The sequence below is a fragment of the Equus quagga genome, chromosome 15 (genome assembly GCF_021613505.1).
Source record: "Equus quagga isolate Etosha38 chromosome 15, UCLA_HA_Equagga_1.0, whole genome shotgun sequence".
Classification (NCBI taxonomy): domain Eukaryota; kingdom Metazoa; phylum Chordata; class Mammalia; order Perissodactyla; family Equidae; genus Equus; species Equus quagga.
Window position 1 is genome coordinate 93,792,513 of NC_060281.1, and position 26,768 is coordinate 93,819,280.

Here is a 26,768-nt window from a genome sequence, read left to right on the forward strand (position 1 = left end):
GCCCTCCCTCCCTGTAGGTGGCAGGCCAGGAGCGCCCAGGGCCACAGTGGGCACTTCCTTCAGGAGAGCTGGATGCCCGGTCGTTGTGCAGGGCTGTCCCCAGGGCTGCTGCAGACGGCTCTGGCCTCGTCACTTGCCACCGTCACTTCCCTACCACCACCTGCTTTCCTGACTCCTGCCTCTAACAGGTGGGCGGCAGGAGGGAGCACCAAGGCACCCTCACACGGTCGCCACCAGCAAGGGGTTGGGAGCAGGCGGGCCAGGACACCCAAGGGGTCGGGTGGCCTTCCTCCTCGTGCTGGCGAGGCCACTGTGCTCCTCAAAGCCTGCCCTGCTGCTGGGCTTCCCTTGTCACAGCCATTTCCCACTCATGTGTCTCATCCCCGTGAGAGTCCAAGTTTCTGGAAGACAGACATCCTCTCACATTACACCCAGAAAATAACTTATGATGAAAAAGAACCTGAATTAAACCACAATGAGAGACCACTTCATACCCATTAGGATGGCTATTCCTTAAGAAACAAAACAAAACCAGAATATAGCACGTGTTGCCAAGGATGTGGGGAAATTGGAACCCTGGTGCACTGTTGGTGGGAAAGTAAATGGTGCAGTTGCTGTGGAAAACAGCATGGAGGCTCCTCAAAAAATTAAAAGAATTACCATACGATCCAGCGATTCCACTTCTGGGTACCTCCCCAAAAGAATTGAAAGCAGGAATTAAACAGATGCTTGTACACACCCACACTCAAGCAGCGTTAGTCACAACTGCCAAAAGGTGGAAGCGACCCAGTGTCATCAACTGATGAACGGATGAAAAAATTGGTATATCAATGCAGTAGAATATTATTGGGTCCTAAAGAGGAAGCAAATTCTGCCACGTGCTACAACGTGGATGAACCTTGAGGACACTATGCTAAGTGAAATAAGCCAGTCATAAAGAGACAAATACTCTATGATTCCACTTATATGGGGTCCCTAGAGTCATCAAATTCAGAGACAGAAAGTAAACTGTGGTCACCAGGGGTTGGTGGGGGGGCGTGGGGAGTCAGTGTTCAGTGGTGTGGAGTTCCAGCTCGGGATGATGAAGTTCTGGAGGGGGACAGTGGCAAGGGTTGCGCAACAATGTCGATGTACTTAGGGTCACGGAACTGAGCACCTAAAACGGTTAAAATGGCAAATTTACATTTTTTGGTGTATATTTAACAAAAGACGCTGGATTGTCCATAGTCTGCAAAGGCCAATCTGTCCGTCTTGCGTTGACCAAGTCCTTACCCGTCTCTAAACCAGTGGATTTTTACATGGCAGTTTCGTCCCCCAGGGGACTGAGTGATGTCTGGAGACAGGGATGCTGCTCAGCCAGTGCTCAGGATGGCTCCCAATGCAGAGTCATTGGGCCCAGATGGCACAGCTAATGCCGAAGCCTCAAGTATTTTGAGCCCCACGTCCTGCCTGGCATGAAGCTGGGCGGCAGCTGGATGAGCAACCACCCCTCCCGGTGGGAGCCGCTCTCCTGGCTCTCCTGCCACCAGGCCGAGTCCACCTCAGGCCCTCTCCACACTCCTCCTCAGTGCCCAGACTGTCCAGTGAGGCAGGCCGTCCAGCCTCCAGCCTGAGGGGTGGGCCCTGTGCCCTGGGTGTGGGGGTCAGGACCCCTGGGAGATGGCGCCTCCAGGCGCCTGTGCCCGGGCCAGTCCAGCTGGCTCCCGAGCAGAAGGTACATGGCGGGCAGCATGCACGGAGTGTTTCTACTGTGGCTGTTGGCACCCCTGAAACCATGTGGGAAGCCCCTGTGGCTTTCACAGCAAAAGGCAGCCCTTAGGCCTATGTCAACCCCTGCCCCTGCCCCCTGCCCCCTGCCCCCTGCCCCCTGCCCCCCAGGAGCCAGGGATCTTGCTGGTCTCTCCTCCTCGCCACTCCTGGCCGGCCTGCACATCTCCCTCACGGGACTCTCTCTCCTCTGCAAGGCTCTATCGCTTCAGTGAGGGGCCCCGCCTCTTCCAGAGGACAGTGGGTGAAGGCACCCGGCTCTGGGAGGGCCCAGCCCAGCTGGTGCCTGCTCACACTTTCTCTGTGAGGCAAAGGTGAGGTAGGGAGTGTGGAGTAAAACTTTCACGGCACTTCACATGACAAAGTGCCCGCCACACTGCATTTACTGAGCAAATGACGGCGACAGTTTATGCCCTAAAGGAGTGCACATCCCCACAGGGAGGGACAGACAACATCCATCAGGGTGATTACGGCCTCCGTGGGTGGGGTGGCTGTCATGTGCTCCAGGGAGGGGCTGAGGGGTTCGGGATAGGCCCTGCAGAGGCAAGACCACCAAGGGGGGTGCACCTGCCCACTCTGCTCAAGAACCAGGTCTCCCAGGCCTGAGGGTCACTCTGGGGACAGAAGCCACTCCTCGGGAGCAGCCTTTCGGCCCAGAATGCAGAACTGTGCGTGGCTCAGGTTGGCTGGCCAGGCTTCAAGTGATGCACAGAGACTCACACTGCAGCGTCCACGGTGGCTGGTGTGGCCAAACCAGGATGCAGCCAAGATGTGCCCGGCAGGTGGGTGGTGAGCACTGTGGTCCCTCCGTCCCCGAGCAGGACCAGCAGTGAAGAGAAAGAAACAGCCTGGGTGGCTCCTGTGTCCCGTGAGTGGAAGAGCCAGGCTTGGGAGGCGCCACACTCTGTGACCTGTCAGCGCGCGGTCTGGAAGAGGTAAAGCTGAGGAGATGGGGGACAGACCACAGTGCCGGGCTGTGGGGGAGGGGGACAGCTGCAAAGGGGCAGGAGGGTGTTACTGGGTAGTGGGACTTTGTCCCCATTCACACAACCATCTCCTAAGGAGGGCAAAGGTCATTGAACATAAGTTCTCCTGTTACATATAAAGGCCCCTTCTCTGTTCTGACCCCATTCTGGAGTGTCTCTTCTCTTCTTGCCCCTCTAACGGAGCCGAACAGTGTGCTGGGAAGAGCTTTAGGGTTCTCAATTAGCAAAACGGCAGGTTCTCGCTCTTCACTTCTCCAAGTGCACTGGTAAGAGGGCCGTGGCGTCTGGCGGTCATGGAGAGGGATGGTGGGGGCGCTCTGCCCGTGTGGCTGCAGCCTCAGCCGACTCCATCCTCTCGCCGTCCACGCGGTCAGACACTGGACGTCGGGCTCGTCTATGAGGAACAGAGACCGTTTCATAAGGCACATCGCCCACTCACATCCGACAGAGTTGTTGCCATGTTCCACGCACGCTGGAGATGTCCAGGAGCATGGCTCCACTGCCGGGCACTCCATCCCGGGATGAGGATGGCGAGCGCAGATCCTCCGCCGCTGCGGGCCTGGGCGCAGCGAGGCCTCTAGTGTGGAAGCCGGGCCCTGGCTACATGGGGGGTTGTTGTTTTCCCCTTCATTTTGGTCTATGTTTGAAATTTCCACACACACACAAAAAGCCAATTGTTTAATAAATTCTCAAGGTTAATAAATTATATGTTGTGTAATAAATAATTCTCTATATTGTCACATTCTAACTAGTTGATAAATCAAAATTAGGGATGTAACAAAGTAAAATTTCCCTGACATTTAAACATTGGTTGCAAACTCATTAAGAACACTTCTACATATTCAATGAAAAATAGAAGCCTAACATAGTAGATCTAAAAACACTTCACATCTTGGGAAAGACACCACACGCAACGCGAGGTGCACTAACACTGGTTCTAAAAGCACCCAACTTTTTTAGCTTCTCTTTTCTTTTTTGAGGAAGATTAGCTCTGAGCTAACATCCATTGCCAATTTTCATCTTTCCTTGTTGAGGAAGATTGGCCCTGAGCTAACATCTGTGCTCATTTTCCTCTATTTTGTACATAGGTCGCCACCACAGCATGGCTTGACGAGTGGTGTAGGTCTGTGCCTGGGATCTGAACCCGCAAACCTGGGCCACCAGAGTGGAACATGAGGAACTGTAACCACTTGGCCATGGGGCCGGCTCCGAGGTTCTCTCTTGATTGTTTCTCATTCATTCTTATGTGTGTTCTCTGCAGCCCCAGGGCTCAGCCACCTGGCTCCCCGCCCCTGGTCCCTTCACCCCAGTTCTGGGGTCTCAGTTGTCTGTGCTCACTCTTTCTTGCTACACAGAGAGAAACAAGGATGAGCCTTATCTTGCAAAGGCTGCAAACACTTTGGCCTCCCCCATCACGAGATGGAGTCTGTGTCCCCTCCCCGATACCAGAGCTGAGCAAACAAGGCTCTTGACTCCCGCCTGGCTTGCTGGACGAGCTCTTGGAGTCCCCACTTAAGAAGCCTGACTCCCCTGAGACCACCCTGCTGAGAGGCCACAAGAAGGTGCTTGCACTGAGGGCGCCCCGGTGCCCAGCCCTCCCAGGCCCCGCCAGGTGGAGCAGACACAAAGCGCCCACCAAGCCACTCTGACTTCCTACCCGCGGACAACACGTGCACAGAGCTCAGCGTGGGCTGGTTTATTAACGCAGCAACAGAGAACTGCGACAGGATGAAGCGAGCAACTACACGGCTTAGAAAGAGCAACAGAAACGTAACGATCTTGTCCCAGTGGGCTTGGGCTGCTGTGACAAAATACCACAGACTGGGTGGCTCAGAAACAACGGAGACCCCTCTCACAGTTCCAGAGGCTGCGGTCCAAGGTCAAGGCAGGCTCAGTGTTAACGAGGGCCTGCTCCCTGGCTCCTGTGTCCCCACCTGCTGGAAGGGGCGAGGACTCTCTCTGGGGCCTCTTTCATAAGGTGCTTGTCCCACTCATGACCTGATCACCTCCCAAAGTTCCCGCCTCCTGACACCATCACCTGGGGCTTCAGTTTCCACACGTGAGTCTGGGGACACAGACACTCTGCAGGCACTGGGCCTATCTGACCATTTCAATCCCTTCCCAGCAGACTTCGTACTGACTTCTCTTGCCTGCGTGTCAGTGAGAACTCTTGGCCTCAGCAAAGTCTCGCCTGTTCAAACAGATGACGGCGACTGTCATCTTGATGCCAGACGTCTCGCTGGTCTGTGTGGGAGGTCCCTTGACCTCAGCGCTGTTCCCCACACCTCTGAAGGTATTCTGGCTTTGTGGCAGCAGCAAGACACCCCCGTCTGCCCTATGCCACAGAAGCAGCGACCCCCTGGGGGCCCAGCACACTTTCCTCGGAAGAGCCAAGCAGTGAATCCTCTTGGCGCATGGGCTTGATGGTCCTGGTGGCTGCTGGGACCTGACCCCGCTCAGAGGGTCTGCGAGCAGGTCGGGTGCTGGGTGTGTCCCCGTCAGTGCCTGCTGACTCGTCCGGTTTAGCACATCACATGTCTACACCCTACTTCCCATGGTTGGTGCTCGACTCTCCCACTCAGATGCTCTCCTGAGTGGATTCCCTGAGCAGGGTTTTGGAACTCCTTCTGTAGAACTGGCGATCCGCCACCTGGTGGGCATCTGTCTGGCGGGTCAGTGTGTCTGCCCCGCTCAGCCGCAGCTGCCTGGACCTCCGAGTCTTGCTCAGCCCCGTCTGATGAGATGCTTCCTTCCTGTCTGGCTCCCACTGGGTCTCCTGGACGAGCTGGTATGAGGCAGCACCACTGCCCACTGGGCTGGGGAAGCTGAGTCCAGGCAGGTCCAAGCTGTCCCCAACACCCGTGAAAACCAGAGTGAGGACAGGGATGCCCCAGGAGCTGCGGGGGTGGGCAGCTCGTCTGTGCCGAAGCACAGGTGCAGGGCAAGCTCAGTTGCGAGGTTTCCATCCGTGCCAGCTCGTCTTTAACACGAGGCTTTCCCATGAAGTTATAGCTAGTTGAGTATCAAGCGTTTCTAAAGAACCCCCTGAAGGAAGGTTTTCCCTTTGTGCAAACAGTTCTTTTGTGCAGAGGGTGTCGTGGCCTCTTGGCAGAGACACAGGTGCACCTGACTGAACATCGCTCACTTGGGAGTGTAAGACACGCACCGCACGTCAGCACAGAGCCGGCCCGCCGAGCGGGCGCCACGAGGTCTCCGGACGCTGCGCCCGGCCGGCCCTTCCTTTCTTTGGGGACCCTGGGTGCCCGCGGACCGCGTCCAGCTCTGCGGACTTCATGCACCACCAGACACTGGTCTGGGTATTTGCAGAGGACACATCTGTGAAACTCGGGGAGCACGGGCAAAGGTGGGAGATTCTCCACAGCCACAGCTGCCTCCCCTTGTCCAGAGGGACTCAACCGGCAGTGGGATGCACAGTAAGCGCTGCCTGCCCACTGGGCAGGAATGACCGGGGACCCACACTGCAGGGCGGCCACGGGGCCGGAAGAGGGTCGGCAGCAGGTTCCTCTGGGCCAAGCTCTCGCCAGGTGCACATGCTGGGCCACTCACCTGCCTGTGCCGGCTAGCCAGCACCTGTCTGTCCCTGCACAGCTGTGTCCCTGTCTTCCAGGGGAGACGGCCTGGAGTGGGATCTGCTGCAGCCCTGGCCATCCCGTTGATCAGAGGGGCCCTCACCCTGCACTGGAGGAGGCGGCAGGGAGAAGTGTCTAGATCCCAGGCTGAGCCACAACCGTCACCTCTCAGAACACCCCAAGGCCACTCCTGCTGGCTGTGAAAGAGACTGGGCAGCTTCCAGGAGCCAGGAGCCTCAGTCCCACAACACAACGCTCTGGAGTCCGTCAATGACCACAAGGGCTGGGAGAGACCCTGCCACGCTGACACTGACTGTCACCCGTGATGCCCGAGCAGAGGCCCAGCCATGCTGGGCCTACACTCCTGACCCAGAGAGGCTCCTCTAATAAGGACAAGATGGCAGAACCCCCTGGCCAGAGCCAGAGCTGCATGCGAGAAACGTCGATGGCTATTTCTAAGTATGCGTTCTCAGGCTGCGAGCATCCAAAGCATGGCAGTGGAGGACACTTTCAGAGACTGGTGAACAAACTCCGCACCTCTCGGGGGGGCAGGACTAGGAAACGTCTTGTGGAGGGTGCGAGGACACCCCAGGACACGTGACTAGCGATGCTTGTCCAGCGCATCTCTGGCGCTCGTCCCGGAGCCTCGGGCTCTGCCCTGGCCGCACATCCTCTCCCCTCGGCACCCGCACGCAGCCTTCGCCAGTTCTTGCCAGCTCAGGGGACAGGCTGACTGCTGGGAAGACAACGCCGATGCCTGTGGCACAGAATTGTCACAGGTTAGCCGTTGCGGACTGCAAAAAATCAGAACGACTCCTGAAAGAAATAGCACTCCAGGCCTCAAGACGGCAGCTCGGTAACAGCTAAAGCAGCCAGAAAAGGCCCTTGGGAACCGGGAGGAAACCACAGGGCTGATTCACAAAGCCACCCAAATGCCACGGACAGTTGTGGCTGGGGGTTCGAGGAGCTGCTGGGCCTGGGGAGGGTCCTGCTGAAAATGCCTGACAGGAGGGCACAGGGCACACGGGCCCAGCGTGGCTGGACACTGCCTCCCCACCCGCAGCCAGTCCCCAGCCCTGCACAGGGCCAGGCGAGCACACCTGTCAGCTCGCGAACCGTCGTACCACCCTCTGTAGGGGTGCCCAGGAGCGGGGCTTCTGGCCCGAGCCCTGCTCTCATCCTTTGTCTGCCTGATGGGTTGGAACACCGCTGGCAACTGGGCTCCAAGGACAGGCTTCATGGACTGACAGGAGCACGGGGAAGTGCCTTTAAGGAAAGGCAGGCCTTCTGTATCGTGGTTTAGAATGGAGACTGGAGAAAACTGCTGTGGGACACATGCCCCCCCTCCACCCTCATCCTCTGCCCACGCCATCCACGGCTTCTCCGAGTGTTGGAGGCTGGCCCAGAGCAGCCTCTGCGAGGGCATCGCCCCGGGGCGCGCGGGCAGCCCTGCTGTAGACACCCACCCTCCCGGGGCTGGGCTGCGCCGGACTCTGCCCACAACGGCCTTGGCAGGCGCCCACCGCAGCACCTTCCACCCCGAGTCCCATGGTGCCCGTCGGCTCCTCTTCATGCTGGGAACGCTCCGTATGGACGTACCAGTCTGACTCCCCATTCCCCTGTCAATAGACATTCCACTGTTTCTAGTTTTGGGCTATTATGAATAAAGCCGCTATGTGCATCCATGTTAAGGAAAAAGAAGCTGCTCCCAGAATGCAAAGGGCCCTAAGTTAACATCAAAGGGACTGAGGGTGAGGGCACACGTGGCCTTCAGTAAGGAGCAACCTCGGAGTGCATGGAGCAGAGCTCCTCCTTGCAGAGCACCTGCCTGTCCCATGAGAGCCGTGGGGATGCACCGTGCCCTCTGCAGCCCAGCCTGCGACACTCAGGGATACTGGCTCAAGCCCTCCCACCAAGCATGGCTGCATCCCTGTGCACCTTGGGTCCTGGAGCATGTCTCCCTTGCCAGGTCAGGTCTGGGGAAAGACAGCTTTGGGCATGTGACAAGGACGGTGTGAGGCTTTGCAAACATGAAGCATGTTCCCCAGGCCGGGCGTCTGGAGTGGGGCCCTGTTCCCTATTATGCTGTGGGGCGTTTGAGATGGGTGAGGTTGGTGGTGACTGGCTAATACCCCAGGTCCTGTTGACACAGAGGCCGTGCTCTGCAAAGCCGTGGGCCCCACCGTGGGTGCAGAGGAGGGACCCAGAGGACGACCTGGAGGGCCCTGCTGGTTCGGACACTAATGAGCTAGTACAGTTGGTGCCACCACTGTCCCAGGTGGCTCAGCTGAGTGAACAAAAGTCCCGGCCACCAGCCTCTCCCTTGACAGCCATAAGGCCCCGGAGGCTGAGGAACCCATCTGCCTCCCCACTCAGCCCCAGGCACACGGCCCTGGCATGCACAGTGGGGCGAGGGCCGCGGCAGGCATGCAGGGCTCGCAGGGGCTGTCACAGCCCCACATGGCCCTCAGACACCAAGATTCAGCCACAAGACAGCCTCGGGACACTGCTCATGGACGTGTGACCTCGGTGGGGCAGCCCAGAGCTCAGCTCGAGGTCAGCTGCCTGTGACCCTCTGTGCGCCTCTGCCCTTGTCTTCAGCGCGAAGGCGAGGGCCACCTGTGGACACCAGGTCTACGTCTGCCAAGGCCTCCTCTTCACCATCTCTCAGGGTGAGACGCTGGCAGCCAACACGCCCGGCTCACCTCAGACATTCTGGAAGCATCTCTGGGTTTAGTGAACCTCACGCTGACTTACAGCGCCCTGTCCCCTCATCTGCACACACTCCTCCACAGCTATTGGTGCAAACACAGAGATGCTGCCGAAGGACAGTCGCTGAGAATCTTGATGAGCCGAGGACATGGCCACACACAGGGCAGGGTGCCATCTCCCCAGCTATGGACAGAGAGCCCGTTGAGGCTGCTCCGGTGGCACCTGGCGCTCAGGGCAAGAGCTGAGGCAGGTGGACGTGCTGCCCGGGGTGCCAGCAGGGCTGTGGGGCAGTGTGGGCCACCCTCCCTGTAGCCACCTCCACGCGCAGCCCTTCTCCCGAGAGCCCACTGGGAAGGGCAGGCTGGCACCACTCGCCCTGTGCGCTCAGTGCTTTGCTTTTGCGGGAGGCCAGGCGGGTCTTGAGAGCCGTCTGACAGAACTCTCTGCTGTTTGGCGTCACCTGTGGCCACCATCGCCTCTGGTTCAGTCTCCAGAACAGGCTCCCACAGGAGGGGGCACTGGCTACGGAGCTTTGCTGGAGGTCAGGGAGGGTGTGCAGCATGAGAGCCTGGCCATGGGCAGGACCAGCAGAGGTTCACCTTCTGAAATGACCACACAGCCCAGTGCCTGCTGCCTTCCGCCAGGTCAGCAAATGGCGCCTCCCCGAGGTGAGGCAGCTGGTGTGCGTTCTGAGCTGGCACTGAGCAGACCACAGCTGCCGCCCCAGGACACCCTCGGCACGTGGCCTCTTGTGGGAGCTGTGGCCAGCCTGTGGCTCAGCGAGGCTGCCCTCGTCACCTCTGAGCTGACAAGCCCCCTGTGAGGGGCACCGAGAGTGTGGCTCATGCGGCAGCTGCCCTCCTGTCTGATGAGCCTAAGCAGAGCTGCCCCCTCTCATTCTTCACAATGCGGAATCCCTCTGGATGCGTCCCCCAGCATGCCGGCGACCCAGCTATAGGACACTTGGGGGTGGCATGGTCCCTCCAAAGGCGTCAGAGGACACCTGGCAGGCCCTCTGTCCAACGGGACCAACAATGGAGGTGAGTCCCTGAGCTGGGAGGTCCGTGAGCTCAGACAAGGGGCGGCCGCGGGTGCTGGGAGAGGCTGCGTGGAGACCAGCAGGACACACAGTCGGCAGTGTAGTGGGGTCTTTCCTCAAGGGGCCTGGTCTGTAACTGAGGGGCCGTCCCTGTTTTGGCGGTTCAGGTTAGATGTCTGTTCGCTGGATACAGAACACTGCTGCTCTTGTGGACCAACTCAGGCCTCAGCAGGCTGCCTGCCAGCTCCCCTTCCAGGGACCCATCACCAGCCCGCACCTGCGCCTCTGCAGGCCAGAGGGCTGACGGCACCCACGCCCACCCTGTCTTTAGCAAGTAAGTGTCACCATGGGATCTCACGATCCCACTGCACTTAAGGATCCCTGTTGTGTGGCAGCAGCTCCCTCTGCGGTTTCTGACCTGCAGAGAAGAGCGACGCAGAGCTCGTCGAGGATGCCGGGCTCCCCTCCCAGTCGTGCGGAAGGCGCGTCCTCTGGACCCTCCTGCACTGAGTGAGCAGGTCTCGGGGAAGTCCCTGGAACACCCCAATCTCCCCAAGCCCTCGGATGCCTCCTTCTACGGTGCACCAAGGCAGTTCTGTCATTTCAGCTGCAAGCAGCGTCCCTGCCTTTTGGTCCATTTTCAATGAACCAACCAAACCCTGGAGCCCTTTCTAACCCTCAAGCTGCCACGGTGAGTCCAGACCCCGTTAGTGGGCCTGCTTCAAGGGATCGGCCTGATGTGTCTCATATTCCCACCACCTGGATCCCACACGTGTTCTCCAGATTTCTGTCTGCATAAGCTGGGAAACCATGCAGCTCTTCTGGAGTGTGGCCATCTCATCACGGGTCACTCTTTGTACCTCTTCTGTTGGGGCCAGCTGGGACCTGAGGGTGGTTATCAGCAGAGCAAGGTGGGGGCGGGGCCTGAGCAGCCCGCAAGGCCCCTGCCTCGGGGCTATTTTAGGTCCCTGAGGTAAAAGAGGGCTGGCAGGGCGCTCTTCTGGAAAAGAAGCTGGCGGAAGGAAGGGCCCTCAGCTTCGTTGGAGTCTGCCCACAGCCTGGTCCCAATTGTCAGGGTCCCTTCTTCTCAATCATGGCCTGGCTTTAGGAGAAGACGCCCTGACCCCTGGGCTCAGTCGTACGTGGGAGGAGACAGGGTGCTGCCCCGATTCCCAGCGGCCCCATGTACGTGTTGCCAGCTGTGGCCTGCTCCCTTGGTCACTGAGAGGGCCGTGACTGCCTCCCCTCATGCTCTGCACTTCATGCCCAGAAGCTGCCCTGGAGCTGGCCCCTCGTCCTCCTAGGTCTTGCTCCCTTGGGGGTGGCACTTCCTCCCCCTGCCCCTGCGTTTGGCCGGGCCCTACACCACAAGCTCTCTGTTGGAGGTGCCTTGGCTGTCTCTCAGTGGCACCCTCTTCCTGCCCTGCTATTTGGGAGTCCAGTCACCTCCTTCTACTGGTCCTGCCCTCAGCACTGCGTGCCGGGAGCTCCTGGCCATCCTAAGGTGAGAAGCCATGCGGAATTGGCAGGACCTAGGGTCACACTCAGTTGGACAGGCGCTGACCGCCCTCCCCAGTGGAGGGTGTGAGCATGGCTCTCAGCTCTGACTCTATGTGGGAATCAGGGGGTCACCTGGAGAATTTGTACTTCGAGCCCGTAGGTTTGCAACTAGAAGTTTATCGGAGAGCACCCCCAGGTTAGCCTCTCCTGGGTCACAGACGCCCAGGTGTCTGGCCCAGTTACTCCTTTCAAACCACAGAGCCAGTTGTACAGATGCTGTATTTCATGAAAGGAAACACAAGGCTCGTGCAGAAAGCAAGGACTCCATGGACTGGGCTCTTCTCGTAACTGGAAGAGAACCCGCGACTTGCCATCCTCAGGGTCCCCACATATGGTTTCCACACACCTGGGTCAGGCTGGAGTGCGGGCGGCCACTTCCCTGCCCTCCACACATCCTGACAAGGGAGTGGGCAAGTCACGTGCGTGGGTAGAGTGACCAGACACTGATGCGTTGATCCCTGGATCCCGCAGCCATCAAGCCGTCAGTGGCGAAGGCCACACAGTGGACGGTAGCGCTGTGGAAGGCCAGCACAGCCAGGGGCTTCATTGTCCACCAGTGAAACACACGAATGCGATGGTCCCAGCCTGCGGTGGCCAGGATCTTGCGGTCTGGCCGGATCTTGACATCAGCGATTCCAGGGTTGGTGAGTTCCTGAGTCCTGAGTGCCTACAGGATCAAGAGCAGCAGGGAGGAGCGTTAGGTAGCCTCTCAGACCCGTCACAGAGGCTCTCACCCATGGACGCCCCAGTCTGCCAGCTGGAACATGGAGGGACACACAGCCGACCATGACGGCCACATGCTCCTGCGCACTTACCCACCCCCACCCGAGCCGGTGCACCTGCTGACGAGAGTGGCCTGACCTTTGCCCTCAGCCAAAGCCTCAGTTATGACAGAGGACGTCAAGCCCTCCCCTCAGAGAGCCCTGAATCTCTCTTTGTCAGGCCCCAGGAAAGACCTCAGTGGGCTCCCAGCTCCTAGAGCCCCTCACCACAGAAATATACTGCACCCTAGCATCCAGATCAGAGGCAACATTTCTAGCTTGACAGCAGCAGGAAGTCAGCATTTCTCCCTTCTGGAGAAACCTCACATTCACCCAAAGCATGAGGAGTACAAGAAATGCCAACTCCATCTTCAGCAACACTAAGAGGGAAGTGAAACCTTAAAATGCAAGGGGCCTGGAAGGGCCGCCAAGAGTGGGAACTAGCAGAGTATGGGCAGGACAAGTGAGGATGACCAAAGGCCAGGTTCAGGAGCCGTTCAGGGCATGCCACCCTGGCCACAGGCACAATGGCAGTGCCTGGCCGGGCTCTGAGAAGGGAGGAGGCACGACAAAACCAGGAGGTGCACAGGCACATCCTAGTGCGTGGAACCGCCGGGAGCTGGCCTCTCTCCAGGGGCTGAGTGCCCTTGCACTCAGTGCTGGGTGAGGACCCCTCCCCAACACGTGTCCCCTGCAGCGAGCAGAAAACCAGCACTGCCTCTGTGGTCACGGCCATTCTTGCTTACACAGGACTGCTGCGTGCCTTGCGGGGCAATCTGGCATCTCTGTCCCCAAACACTAAATGACAGAGGCACTTTGGTATCACTATGACAACCCAAAATGGCCACTTGCTTCCAGCGATGCTGTGTTTGGCCTAGCCCTGTGCACCATGAGCCCTTGCCGCCCAGAAGTCGCCCTCGCCAGCCACTCACTGCACCCCTTTCCTCCCAATCACCTCCTGCTGGGGCATGGTGGCCTCAGTTGAGAATCACTCATTTCTACCAAGACACAAGGAAAAAGGGGGAAAGAAACACGGAAAAACAGAAGGCAACCTTCCTCGGAAGCAAACAGAAATTGTCACAAGCATTTTTACCATAAATTAATAAAACAAAACTTCACGAAGCAATTATCTCTGTAAAACAAGAACCCACAGCAGGAAATCTGGACTAGCAGAGTGCAGGGTGGAAGTGGAAGGAAAAATTCAGAGAAATGAAGGGGAACAGAGACAGCTGGAGGAGACTGGAGACAAGATGGCAAGAGCGGGAATGATCCCAAGTGAGTGAGAAGGAAGGGACACACAGGGTCACGGTGGCCGGCAGAGAGCCGCAGCTGTGCACAGCAGGTGGAGGGCTCCAACACTCACTGACTTAGAAAATCAACAGTAACGTCTAGAAACTGAAGTTTTATGATCCAAGTTCAAAGAAGGGCTAGAGAATGGTCAACGTCAAGAGATGCCTCAGTAAAATCAATGGACTTGGTAGCTCAAAAATGTCCTTGCAGTAGTCTGCAAAAAGATCAAGTAGATTATGAGGGTAAGGTTCAGGCTGTCCTCAGAACGTTCCACGGCCACGTCTGTGCCAGCAGACGGCGGAGTGAAGCCTGCAAGGGCTGCGAAGGGAGGCACGGTCCAAGAATTTTACATCTAGCCAACTGTGGCTCAAGTATAAAGACAACAGACGAACATTTTTTAACATGTAAGAACTCAAAGAATATGCTCCCATAAGCTCTTCTTGAAGGACTAGAAGATTAACTCCAGTCTTGTAAGAGATAACTGGAGAACTACGGCAAATGGTCTGGCAGAGCGCGCTGGATCTACTCACCTGTGGGATTACGTCTAAAACAATACGAGGATTATGGCTAAAGAACCGGTTATGTAACTAACAGAAATACGGGAGGACAGCGAGAGACGGGGCGCTTGTGAAGTTCACTGATTTGCTCATCTCCTATCATCTGAGGCCAAAGACACAACAGTCAACCTCCTACTTGAGAGATTATCTGAGACCCCAGTGTAAGCAACGGCAAAAACATTACTTTCCCCCCCACCCCAACATCAGGCACTATGGTTTCCTAGTATTTGCCCTTGTATTTTTCCATAAAGGAATAAAAATACACTCAATAGATTCATGATTGGCTTCCAAAGTTAAATCCAAATCTGTACTGTGCATAAGAGACACCAAAAGAATGATTGGGAAAGATACCAGGAGCCTGCAGACAAGAGAATCAGGAGTCTATATTCTTAGTGATAGGAAAGACTGAACTCAGAGCAGAAGCCCTGAGATAGACTATACAGCAGAGCTGATGACAGAGGGTACAACACAACGAAGGATGGAGTATCTGTTGGACAAATCAACAGGCTTATCAGTCATGATGCAAGAACCGTAGGAATGTGGCTGTGATGGAGCAACTGGTACCAGACCCACGCTCACGCTGTAAGCAACTGCCAAACTGGACAAAACACACTAAGCAAGCGTGTGCAGGCACTGGACAGCGGGGTGGAGGGGCAGCTGACGAGGCGAGCCTCCCCAGTGCCCTGGCAGCTCTCTGCCCAGGGAAATGTCCTGGCCATGAGGTCCAGGCGGAGCCCAGCAGCCACGTGAAGCTGAGGAGGCGAGGATCAGTGTGGGGCAGCTAGGGCAGCTGAAATCTGTGAGGTGAGGCAGCAGCAAGGAGGCAGCAGGGGAAGGGACTGAAGATCGTGTGTGGTTCCTCATGAGTCCTCGTGTGAGGTCTGTGCATGCTCAGGGCACTACATAGGGTGTACCAGACGGGGGCTGCTGCAGGGTTAAATAGATAAAAGAGATCAACAGTGATCTCAGGCCCAGTGGCCCAAGGGCAAAGACTGCTCGACAACCCAAGACCAGCTGAGGTGCTGCAGTGGCCATGCTTCAGGAACAAGGACCGACCGGCAGGCAGGGCCCCTCTCCACCTACTGAGACAGGGCTGGGACCATGCCCCAGGCAAGGTCTGAATGGGAGGCAGAGTTTGGGAGCTGAGTCCCACCACATGAGAGGAGCTGTGAAGGACCTGGGCTTTCCACAGAGCTGCCCTGACAGAGCAGGGACCCAAGGCCGCACAAGCTCAAGGTGAATGGCCAGGAGCTGAACTGCCTGTGAGAAAAAAAGTAAACACTCTTCAGAGCAAAATACTAGAATTCAGAGTCTCCATCACATATCACTTACAAGGTCCAGCACATAAACAAAAAGTATCAGACATGCAAAGATGCAGGAGTATATGACCCATAGTTAAGAGAAACTGGCCCAGAATGGTACAGATGTTGGACATATCAGATGAAGACTTTAAAGCACTTATTTAAATATGTTCAAAAAATGAAAGGCAATGTATTCAAAGAACTACAAAATATTGCCTTGATGAGTGAACAGATAGGAACTGTTAGCAAAGAAATGGAAATTATAAAAAAGAACCAACCCAGAACTGCCAACATGATATTAAAGGAGAAGAACAAAGTTGGAGGACTGATACTACCTGACTCCAAGACTTACTGTAAAGACAAGACACTGTCATATTGCAAAAGAACAGACAGAGACCAGTGGGACAGAACAGAGAGCCCGGAAACAGACCCACATACAGAGACTCAAGTGATCTTTGACAAAGAAACAGAAGCAACACAATGGAGCAGAGTCTTTTCAATGAATGGTGCAGGAACAACTGGACATCCAGATGCAAAAATGTCAATCTAGACACGGACCATACACCCTCATAAAAATTAACTCAAAGTCCATCGTAGACTCAAACATAAAACACAAAACTATAAAACTCCCAGAAGGTAAGATAGGAGAAAATCTAGATGACCTTGGAATTGTGATGACATTTTAGATACAACATCAAAGACTTACTCCATGAAAGAAAGAACTGACAAGCTGGATTTCATTAAAATTAAAATTTTCTGCTCTGTGAAAGACACCGTCAAGAGAATGAGAAGATAAGCCACAGACAGGGAGAAAATATTTGCAAAGGACATATTTGATAAAGGACTATTATCCAAAATATACAAAGAATTATTAAAACTCAATAATAAGAAAACAAACAGCCTAATCAAAAAACGGGCCAAAGACCTTAACAGACACCCCACCAAAGAAGACATACAGATGGTAAATAAGTAGATGAAAAGATGCTCCACATCATATATCATCAGGGAATTGCAAATTAAAACAACGAGATGCCACTGCACAACTGTTAGGATGGCGAAAGTCCAGTTCACTGACAGCACCAAATGTTGCTGAAGGCGTGGAGCAGCAGGAACGCTCATTCATTGCTGGTGGGAATGCAATATGGCACAGCCACTTTGGAAGACAGTTTGGTGATTTCCTACAAAACTAAACATTTCTTACCATACAATCTAGCAATTGTAGTCTTTGCTATTTACCTACAGGAGCTTAAAACTTATATCCAGACAGAAAACTGCACATGGGTGTTTACAGCACCTTCATTCACAATTGGCAAAACATGGAAGCAACCAAGACGTCCTTCAGGAGGTGAGTGGATAACTGTGGTCGATCCAGATAATGGAATATTACTCAGCGCTAAAAAGAGAGAAGCTATCAAGCCATGAAAAGACATGGAGGAAACTTAAATGCCTATCACTAAATGAAAGAAGCCGACTGGAGAAAGTTACATACTCTGTGATTCCAACTATATGACATTCTGGAAATGGCACAACTATGGAGACAGTAAAAAGGTCAGCGGTTGGCAGGGGTTAGTGGGGGAAGAGGAATGATTAAGTGGAGCACAGAGGGTTTCAGGACGGCAAAAATACTGTCTGTGAGTCTGTAACGGTGGATACCAGTGGATCCACATTTGTTCAAACCCACAGAACGTACAACACCAAGAGTGAACCTAACATAAACTACAGACTCTGGGTGATAACGTGTCACTCTGGGACCATCAATGTAACAAATGTCCTGCAGAAAAGAGAAACAGGCGTCTTCCTCTCAATTTTGCCATAAACCTAAAATTGCTCTAAAAAAAAAAAGTCTTTTATAAAAAAAAAATAATAATAGAAAATGTAGAACTGAAAAGCTCAATAATGAAATAAAAAATTTGTAGGATGGCTTAACAACAGAAGGGAAATTATTTTTTTAAAAAAAATCAGTAAACTAGAGGACATAGCAATTGACATTATCCAACCCGAAGAAGAGAGAGAAAAGGCTGAAGAAAACACAACAGCTCCTCAAGGGCCAATGGGATGATGTCAAACTGCCTGACTTACAGAGGCCCCAGGACAGTCACGCTGCTGAAAGCACAGATGAAAAGGAGATCTGGAGAGTAGCCACGGAGGGAGACACACGATGTGGACGGGAATAATGATAAGATATGATGAGTTCTCAAGAGAAACAGCAGAGCCCAGAAGACAGTGGAACAACAATTTTAAAGTGCATGAAGAAAAGCAAAACTAACGTCCCTGAATTCTATAGACAGAATTCTTGAAAAAGGTGGGTGAAATAAAAACATTTTTCAGATAAACAAAAGCTAGAGAATTTTTTGCCAGTAGAACTAGACTATGAGAAATGCTAAGGGATATTCTCCCAGCTGAAGGGAAACAAAACAAGACAGAAACTCGGATCTCCAGGAAGAGCACCAGAAATGGTAACGGGTGAGTAAATATAAAATACTATGTTGTTGATTTCCTATAAACTTTAAGAAATAACAACTGATGATTTAATGCAAAATCAATGCCATTATAAGGTGGAGTTTATAATATGTGTAGAAATAAAATACATAACAGCGGCAGCAGAAAGGGTGGGAGTGCAGGTGAGTGGGATCACGCCAGTGTGGGGTTGTGACAAGCAGGTGGGGACTGGGACAACACTAAGTTAAGGATGCGTACGTACTGTTAGCCTGCGAGTACCCACTTGGAAAAACATGACAAGACCTATAATAGAGAAGCCAAGAGAGGAATACTCAAAACTAAATTTCTGATTAACACACAAGGCGGCAGAAAAGTAGTAAGAGGGGGTCAAAAACAGAAGTGACAAGTGGAAACAAGTATCAAGACAGCAGACTTCATGCCAGACACATCAATAATTATATTAAGTACAAACAGACTAAGTGCTCCAATTAAAAGGCAGAGATTGTTAGAAAGGATCAAAAAGCAAGACTACAAAAGATGGTCTTAAGTACAAAAAAATCAAGATAGGTCGAAAGTAATAGACGCACCATGAAAAGAGGCAGCGTTAAGAAAGCTCACGCGGCGGTGTTAGTCAGACAAGGCCAACTTCAAGACAAAGGACATGATGAGACACAGACATCTCCAACAACCATTCAGCAGGATGTGCTAACCATCTCCAATGCTTCTATTCCTAATGGCAGAGCTTCAAAATTGCAGAGGCAAAACCGACAGAACTCAAGGAGAAACAGGCACATTCACTACACTCAGAGATTGTAAGACCTCGCTCAGGAACTGCAAGAAAACTAGACAAAAAGACGGGTAAGGATATTGAGGACTGAACACCACGACAAAGTACCTCAACCTGAGTCGCGCGGACAGAACTCTCCGCCAACACCTGCAGACCACATGCACTTTCACCAGGATGCACCATGTGCTGGGCCAACACAAGCCTCAATAAAGGTCTGAATCGTGACATTGCACAGGGCACCTTCCTTGACAGCAGAATTAAGCTAGATTAAAGATATCTACAAAATCAACAAATGTTTGGAAATTAATTAATGTACTTCTAAGGAACCACTGGATCAAAGAAGAAATCACAAGGGAAAATAGACAGTATTTTGAACTGAATAAAAACGAAGACACAGAAATCAAAATTCGTGGGAAAGACCCACCAAGGTTGGTGACTAGGCTGGGAGCTGGTCTCCACAGCCCAGCAGAGGGGCGGTATGAACCCAGAGAAGCACCTAGAAGTGCGGGCACTGTCAGCATGTGGCTCACACTAGAGGCCTCCACTGAGGGATGCCTGAAGGATGGCATTCCTGGCTTCTGGAAGGAGGGCCAGAGATGGAAGAACGCCCGGGGAACACACTTGGTGCAGAACAGGCACGAGGAGTGCAATCCATGTGCAAACCGGGTCCTTGAGAGAGACGTCTACACCTGAAGGGAGGCTAAAGGCAACAGATTTTTAAAAATGCTATAAAAGGAAGTCATGACCAGAGGAAACCTGGCCTGAGCCATAGTTGGCAAGACAGGCTTTGAGGCAAAAATCCTTTCCAGAGACGATGAGAGAGACTAAAGCACAGCCTCTCCTCCTTCCAGGAGCCCCTGGAACGGTTGGTTGGGTGCTCCAGGGTGATGCATGGCTCTTCAGGACGGGAGGGAGTTTGATGAGGGAGGAAGTGACAGTTCCCAGGGGAGAGGAGAAGATTACTGTTCTAAACCTGCAAGTTCCTAAGCCAGCTTCAAAACGCAGAAAGCAAAAATGCATGGACATAGGAAAAGACAGCAAGATGCATGGCAGCAGGGGTTCTGCCTGACCCTCCCAGAGGCCCCGGGCCCTGCGGCATCAGACTGACAGCCGATGTGCCTGGCCCAGTGCGTCAGGGACGGCCGTGCAGCCAGCAAGGAGCAGCACTTCTTTCCCAAGCACATGTGGAATTCTTAGGAAACCTGGACTGGCCCCCACATTTCAAAGAGCTGATATCATTCAAACCTTATTCTCTGACCATAATGGAATTAAGTTAGAAACTGAAAAATAAAAAATAACTGAGGAAAACCCCCCAAATATTTGGAAACATAAAAGCACTCTAATCAGCTCAGCAGTCAGAGAACAAATAAAAATCAGGTCCACCAAGGGGCTGGCCCCGCGGCCAAGTAGTTAAGTTCGCGAGCTCTGCTACAGGCGGCCCAGTGTTTCGTCAGTTCGAATCCTGGGCATGGACATGGCACTGTTCATCAAACCACGCTGAGGCAGCGTCCCACATGCCACAACTAGAAGGACCCACAACTAAGGATATACAACTATGTACCGGGGGGCTTTGGGAGAAAAAGGAAAAAAATAAAGTCTTAAAAACAAAAAAAAAATCAGGTCCACCAAGAGTGAGTGCTGATGAAGATGGCGACATCTCACAGTGTGGGACGCAGCCAGAAGGTCACCCAAGCCTCAGCGAAAGGAAGGCTGAGAACGAACGGGTCACACACCCAGCTCAAGTCAGCAGCAGGGCGAGCCCAGAAAACATGGGGAGAAGGGAGCGACAGATCAGAGCAGAAACAGTGAAACGGAAAAAGAAAGATTTTTTTAAAGATCAAGAAAGGTAAGATTGATCAGGAATAAAAAAGTGACAGTCCTACAAATACAGCAGAAATGGAAACAATCACTACAAACAACTAAAAAAAGGGCAGTATGAAAATAGCTTGAAAATTTTTATGCCTACAGACAAGTTCCTAGAAAAATGCAACTTACCAAGAAAGCAGGAGACCTAAAGTAGTCCGAGAAGAAAATCAGACCTTCACCACAGAGAAGACACCTGCCCCAGGTGCACCAGCAAAGACTGGCCCCTGCCCACCTGGCAGAGATCAGGAGGGGAGGGCACGCTGCCTCCGGGCTCTGGGGCTCCTGAGGTAACAGGAGAGGGGGTGTAGCTCAGTCTGCCGAGAGACAGACAGACACACGGCCCTGAACAACTCCAACCGAGCCCCACAGAGTGCGGAAGAGGACAGGCTACGTAGCAGGTTATTTTAGGACTATAAGGTTGTTTTAATGTTACAAAAATCAAACAACGCAACTCACTAAATTAACAGGTTTGAGAAGAAAAGCCACGAGTCTGATGGCCCAACACCCATTCACCATCCAGGCTCCCTCCTGCCTAGGAGGAGAAGGGAACCTAACCTGACAGTGAGGACCTGCCAAAACCCCGCAGCAACACAGCCCCCCCCCCCCGGCACCCCACAGGCGGAAGGCCGCTCGCCGCAGCCCTGCTTGCACTGGCCACAGCCCACGCTCCCCACCAGTGCAATCAGCACTTGGGCACCGGCCCCGGCTGCGACCTGGCTGGCCACCTCCATGCCCGCCCCATTTCTCACTGTCAAGGCCCCCCCTCCCTGCCCAACCTCCTGCCCTTCCACCAGCTTCTCCCCAGTGCCTGGCTCCACCAATTCATGGGCCTCTGATGCCCCAGGCACCAGCCTTGATCACTTCTCACGGCCCGTCCTTCTCCACCGTCCACTGCAACCAGCATCGTCTCTGCACGTCCTGTATTCTCTGCCCCACTTACACTGCTCTGGCCTGGCAGAACTGTGGCTTGCGGGGCCTCTGTGTGCTTCCTACCTGTGCTAGCACACGCTCGTGGCTGGACAGCAGCACACAGCCTCTGACTCTCATTGCTAACCCAGGTGGGCCCTCGGTGTGTGGCCCCTCACCTCCACACTGCCTCCCTCTCTGCCTGCCCATGTGGCTGTAGGTTCCCGGGCTCCAGGCAGAGGCCACCAAGATGGGCGCATGCTGGAGCAGGGCTGTGGGATGGATGCCGCTGCGCAAATCCCATGTGTGCCCATGTGTGTGGGTGCCCCTCTGAGTAAGCCCTCCCGACTTTCAGGGACCAGGCAGGGCAGCCGGGAATGAGGCTGAGAAGCTGACCGGCACGGTCCCTCATCCTTTTCCCTCCTGTGAACTTTGCCCCTGAGCCAGTGGTAGGGAGGGGACCTCGGGCTCAGGCAACAGACTCCCTGGAACCTCCTCCTTCAGGGTCACCTCCTCAGGATTCCACGTTTATGTGAATTTGTTAACATTGGAGACATTTCCCAGGGAGAAAAGGGCTGCTTTCAAGTCTGCTCTCCACTGATGACTACCAAGAGCCCAAGCAAGCGGAAGAGGAATTTCAGCAGAGAGCCCTAAACTGTGGTCCCCACAGCGATGGAAGTCGGGAGCAGCGTGGGAACCCCTTCCACACTAGCATTGCCACCTGGGAGGGGCTGAGACGGACAGGACTGCCCACAGGGACAGGAGTGCCCGGCCTCACCTGCCACTCTTGCAGCCCCTCCCAGAGACTTGGCCAGCACCGAGGCAAAGGCATATGGCCCGGCTCCCCCGGCAGGAAATGAGAAGTGGCAACAGAAGCTTCGGTCATACAGCGGGTTGGGTGTGCCCACAATTCACTGGCCTCAGGGCCCTGTGCTCTCCCTCCTACCTGCCCCATGCATCCTGCGGCCGGCACTTTAGAGGAAAGCTCCTGGCACGGCCAGTCATGCAGCGGGGACAAGAGGACGCCTGGCCGACCAGCTGTGGGCGCAGTGCAGGGAGAGTGCGGTTGGTCCGACTCAGCCCAGGCTGGCTGGGGCGGTGAGGGCCTCATTATTACTTAAAGAACTAAAAATATTGCTGGCCGTAAATCAGCCCCTGCTTCAAGGCCGTGGGCCCTGCCCCAAGTGTGGGAGGAAGGCGCAGGTCTGCGTACCACCTGTGTCTCTGACAACGGCCACGGCCAAACCCCCGTGGCTCGAGGGAAAGCCACCTCTGGAAGACAGGCGGGAGGCCTGGCGTCACCATGCGCCCCTGAGGCTGCAGCTTCCTGACAAAGGTGGCTGAAGGATTCTGGTCACTGCTGTGGCCCCTGGCCGAGCCCGTCCTCGATCAGGACCCTCCCGGAAGGATCCTTGGCCACCAGGAGCTCCTAGCGCATGACCTCAGGTGCCAGGAATGCGCACTCAGCGCTGCCGCCATCTGGCTCCCATTACCCACGCTCCGCTGCGGGAAACCTCATCTGCGTCTCGGCTCCCGGCGCCTGCCTGCGAGATGCTGATTTGGCCTCAATAGAGACTTCAGCAGCCAGGGGCGAGGTGAGGCACATCTGCACCTATGCGGCTCGAGGGCCAGCGTTGGCAGTCACGCTGCAGCACGGCAGGGCCCGGCACGCTCGCTGAGGGCCTCAGAGGACGACGCCTGTGGAGGCCTGGGATGCTGAGGGCCTTGAGGCCCCCCGTACTTCCTCCTCAGAGGTCTGTGCTTCACAACTGGAGCGTCCAACTTTGAACGTGGAGTCTAGTTGTCTCCGAGCAAGGGAGCTGGCCGTGCCCAGCGGGAGGAGCACTCTCCTCTGTTTCATGTGCAGGGCCGAGCGGGGACCCTGGCCCAGCCACCACCATCACACCAACCACAGCCATTCTGCCATGCCTGGCTCCCCTCTGCTTTAACTTTCCAATTCATCAGGACAGTAAAAGTTCATCTGTGGACTGCAACATGCCCATAAATTTAAGTCTTAAGTTCCAGCAGCTGTTTCCCAAACAAGCCAGGAGAGATCAGGCAGCTCTAGGCCAGGAGGGCAGGAGGGGCCTCTTCCCGGAGCCCTGGGTGCAGGGCCAGGGGTGCTGCAGTCCGGGTTACGACGGGGCTCTCAGGGGAGCGGCCTAGGTTTCAGCCCTTTGCAAAGTCAGGCTGATGAAGTTCAAACCACAGCGAGATGGAGCACAGGACCCTATGTGCTGCCTGGTTCCCAGCAGGAGTCGGGGGCTGTGAGGGAAAACCTGATGCCCGCCTGGCCGGGTGTGGCACCCAGGGAGGCGGCCTTGGCTGCTGAGCACAGGAAGACCCAGCACCAGAGTGGCTCCACCCCAGTTCCTAAAGATGACCACCATCACTATGACTTTCTAACCCAGGCCCACGATCCCCAGGCCTCAGAGACCCTCCTTCTGGATAGAGGCACCAGGAACTCTGCTGCCTACAGCCAGGCCTGGCCCCACTGGGAGGCCTGTCTGATCCTCTTTCCCATGGGGCCTCCATGGGACAACAGGACAGAAAGATGGACAGGAAGTTGACTTTACTCCAAGTCAGCCACATGCTGGCACAGGCTGGTCTGCTGGGGAAAGGCGATGCCAAGGAGGTGTGCATGCGTGCCCTGTCCCCACATGTGACCGGTGACCCCTCCCACACTGGGCTCTGGCTGAGCTGCTCCCCAGGGCACCACAGGACCTGCCCTCTACCCTCAGGCCCCTGCTTAGATCCCACCAGCGACGCCGGGCAACCTCGCACCGGGGCAGGCGGTGTGGCTGCTTGCTCTGGTTCTAACCTTGGTTCTCTGACAGGACTGTTCTTTTTGGGAGGCTAGTAGCCTTCCAGCTGCAGTGTGACAGGTCTCACTTTGCCCGACCTCAGTGTCCATCTGTGGGCCTCTACGTCACTGCTTTCTGGGGTGCACCCTCTGGCCCTGCTCCTTCTCAGCTGCCCTCTTGCCCAGGACTCCTTGCCCACCCCATGACACCCCTGCTCCCAGCTTTCCTTGCTCCATGCCTCTCTTGGGATACCTGGTGACAAAGCCCCACCCCCAGGTTGCACCCAGGGCGTGGTGATGCCTGGTGGGCACTTCAGCACGTCCTGATTTTCAACCGGGACCACCCCCCTCAACCCATGTGCCTCAGGGGCTCAGTGCTGCCCACTCAGGGCCTCTTTCCCTGGCTTTGGGGGCCCGTGCTGGGCAAGTGTGAGGCAAGGCAGGCTTGCCAGGCTGCTGCGCAAAGCTTCCTTATCTGGAGAGGAGCCTTGAGAGATGCCCTCTTCCTTGGTCTCCTGTCTATGATGGGAGGCCTGGACCAGCACAGCCCCAGCAGAGGCAGGCTGCCCCCAGGCCCTGTCCTCCAGCGCCCAGTGATGAGAGCCCAGGTGAGGAAGGAGCGGGGCTGCTGCTGCTGCTGCTGGCAGACACCCTGAGGGCCACACAGCTTCCCCCTGGGCCCTGCTCCCCACCAGACCCGGGTGCAGAGAGCTGCCTCCTCAAGGAGCTTCTACTCGCTAAAGTCAAGCCTCAGCCCTCCAAGGCTTCCAGACTAACGGGAGTTCCTCGCCCACCCTCAGAAGCCAGTGTGCAACCAGGCCACCCCCTGGGGGCTGACAGGACAGGGTGCACCCAGCGCCTCACCCCCCATGGCCTGCATCCCCCGGGACCTGCACCAGAGTGAGGCCTGGACAGGACAGTCCCCACCTCCAACTCCATCGCCTCCGTCTCACCCAGGGCTGAGCATGCGGCTGTGCTCCTCTATGCTGAGCACTGGGCACAGGCTCAGACATGGCCGCCAGGAGCTCGCAAGCCACACGGATGGGAAAGTCCGCTAGGACATTAGGGGAAGGTTTTTAGCAACACTTCCCTCTGCCCTGACTCTTCACCCCTTCCCTGCGGCCCATGAGGAACGGCCTCCCTGGGGCTGGCTCGCAGACCACCACAGGGGCGTGACTCCATGGATCGCTCCACATTGCATTTTGGGTTTTTTTTTGATTAATCAGTTCCTTACTGACCAAATTCCTCTGAGTTTTTGCAAATGGGATTGCACACTCCTGGACTCTACATGCCTCTTCTCTAGATGGACAGGACGTGACTGCCGCTAACCCCAGGTCTGAGAGAAAGCCAACCCAGCGAGCAGCCCCACACGCCCACGCCCCCTTCTTCCTGTGCCCGGCACCCGCCGCAGAGTGATTAATTAGCCAGGGATCTGCTACAGCTCCTCTTCATGCCTAAATATTGTTTCAGCCTATCAGACTGTTAGTGCAAAGCAGGATAAATGACACTTTGGGTCTGGCGCACTGACCTGCAGGGCCTGCTGCTCATCCAGGCTCCAGACAGCCAGCGCTTTCTCTGCGGAGCCTGAGACGCCCCTGGCCTTCTGGGAGTCAAAGTCAAGGGCCATGACGGGCTCTGTGTGGCAGGCAATGCGGCTGCACACCTTCCGCTCGGAAACGTCCCACAGGGCCACCGATCCATCCTCATAGCCAGCCAGGAGGAGCGGGCGGGGGCTGGAGTCGGCCTGCAGGGAACAGCACAGCAGTCAGCTCCCGAAGGGTCCTGGTGTGTACTGGGGGAGAAAGGGCTGAAGAGGTGGCCGGCCCAGCCGGGGCCTGTTTCCCGTGTTCTCCACACAGCAGTAGCAGTTCATAGGCTCTGCACGCCCCCTTGATGGCGGACACCGTCAGCACAGGGCCAGCACGGGTGCTGCTGGGGCCCCCTGAGGATGGGGACTAGAGGGCACAGAGCCCAGGCGCAGCCCTGCCTCATGCTGCTGTGCCACTGCTCCTGCTGGGCACTCACCACGACCACTGCAGGGTGCTGCATGTCCTCCTGCCTCCTTTCCACAGGCCTGAGACTTGTGGCCATACCTTGGTGGGGCCGGTCACCTGTCTAGAACCGCCAGCCAAAGAAAATCGAGAGCTCCATCTCAATGAAAAATGAACTTTCTGTGCTTTGTCAACGTCACTGCAGAAGCCCCCCGACCCCCAAGCCTGGTGCGGCGCTGCGGCGCTGACTGCTGTGAGCCGCCCTCTCGCCAGCCTGAGCTACTGTGATGGATGAGGGAGTGGGTCAGAGGCCTCTGCTCCCTGGGCAGGCGCCTCGTTCATCTGGCCTCTGCAACAACTCCAGAAAAAGAGCGCTGTGGGACTCTGAGTCACCCTGGCACCAAGGGTGGTGG

At 55.4% G+C, this 26,768-nt stretch overlaps 1 protein-coding gene across 3 annotated transcripts in view; it reads right to left on the minus strand.

Annotated features, from left to right (window-relative positions):
• Positions 1–11,854: 11,854 nt before the first annotated feature.
• The window catches only part of GNB1L (G protein subunit beta 1 like), a 58,268-nt gene continuing 43,354 nt past the window's right edge, over positions 11,855–26,768 (minus strand). For all 3 annotated transcript variants that reach the window (XM_046640655.1, XM_046640654.1, XM_046640656.1), the window contains 2 exons: positions 25,893–26,108; positions 11,855–12,321 (listed from right to left, as the gene is read on the minus strand). In XM_046640655.1, coding sequence (XP_046496611.1) covers positions 12,070–12,321; positions 25,893–26,108 — 468 coding nt within the window. In that variant the 3' untranslated portion in view covers positions 11,855–12,069. The remainder of the gene's footprint in view (positions 12,322–25,892; positions 26,109–26,768) is intronic.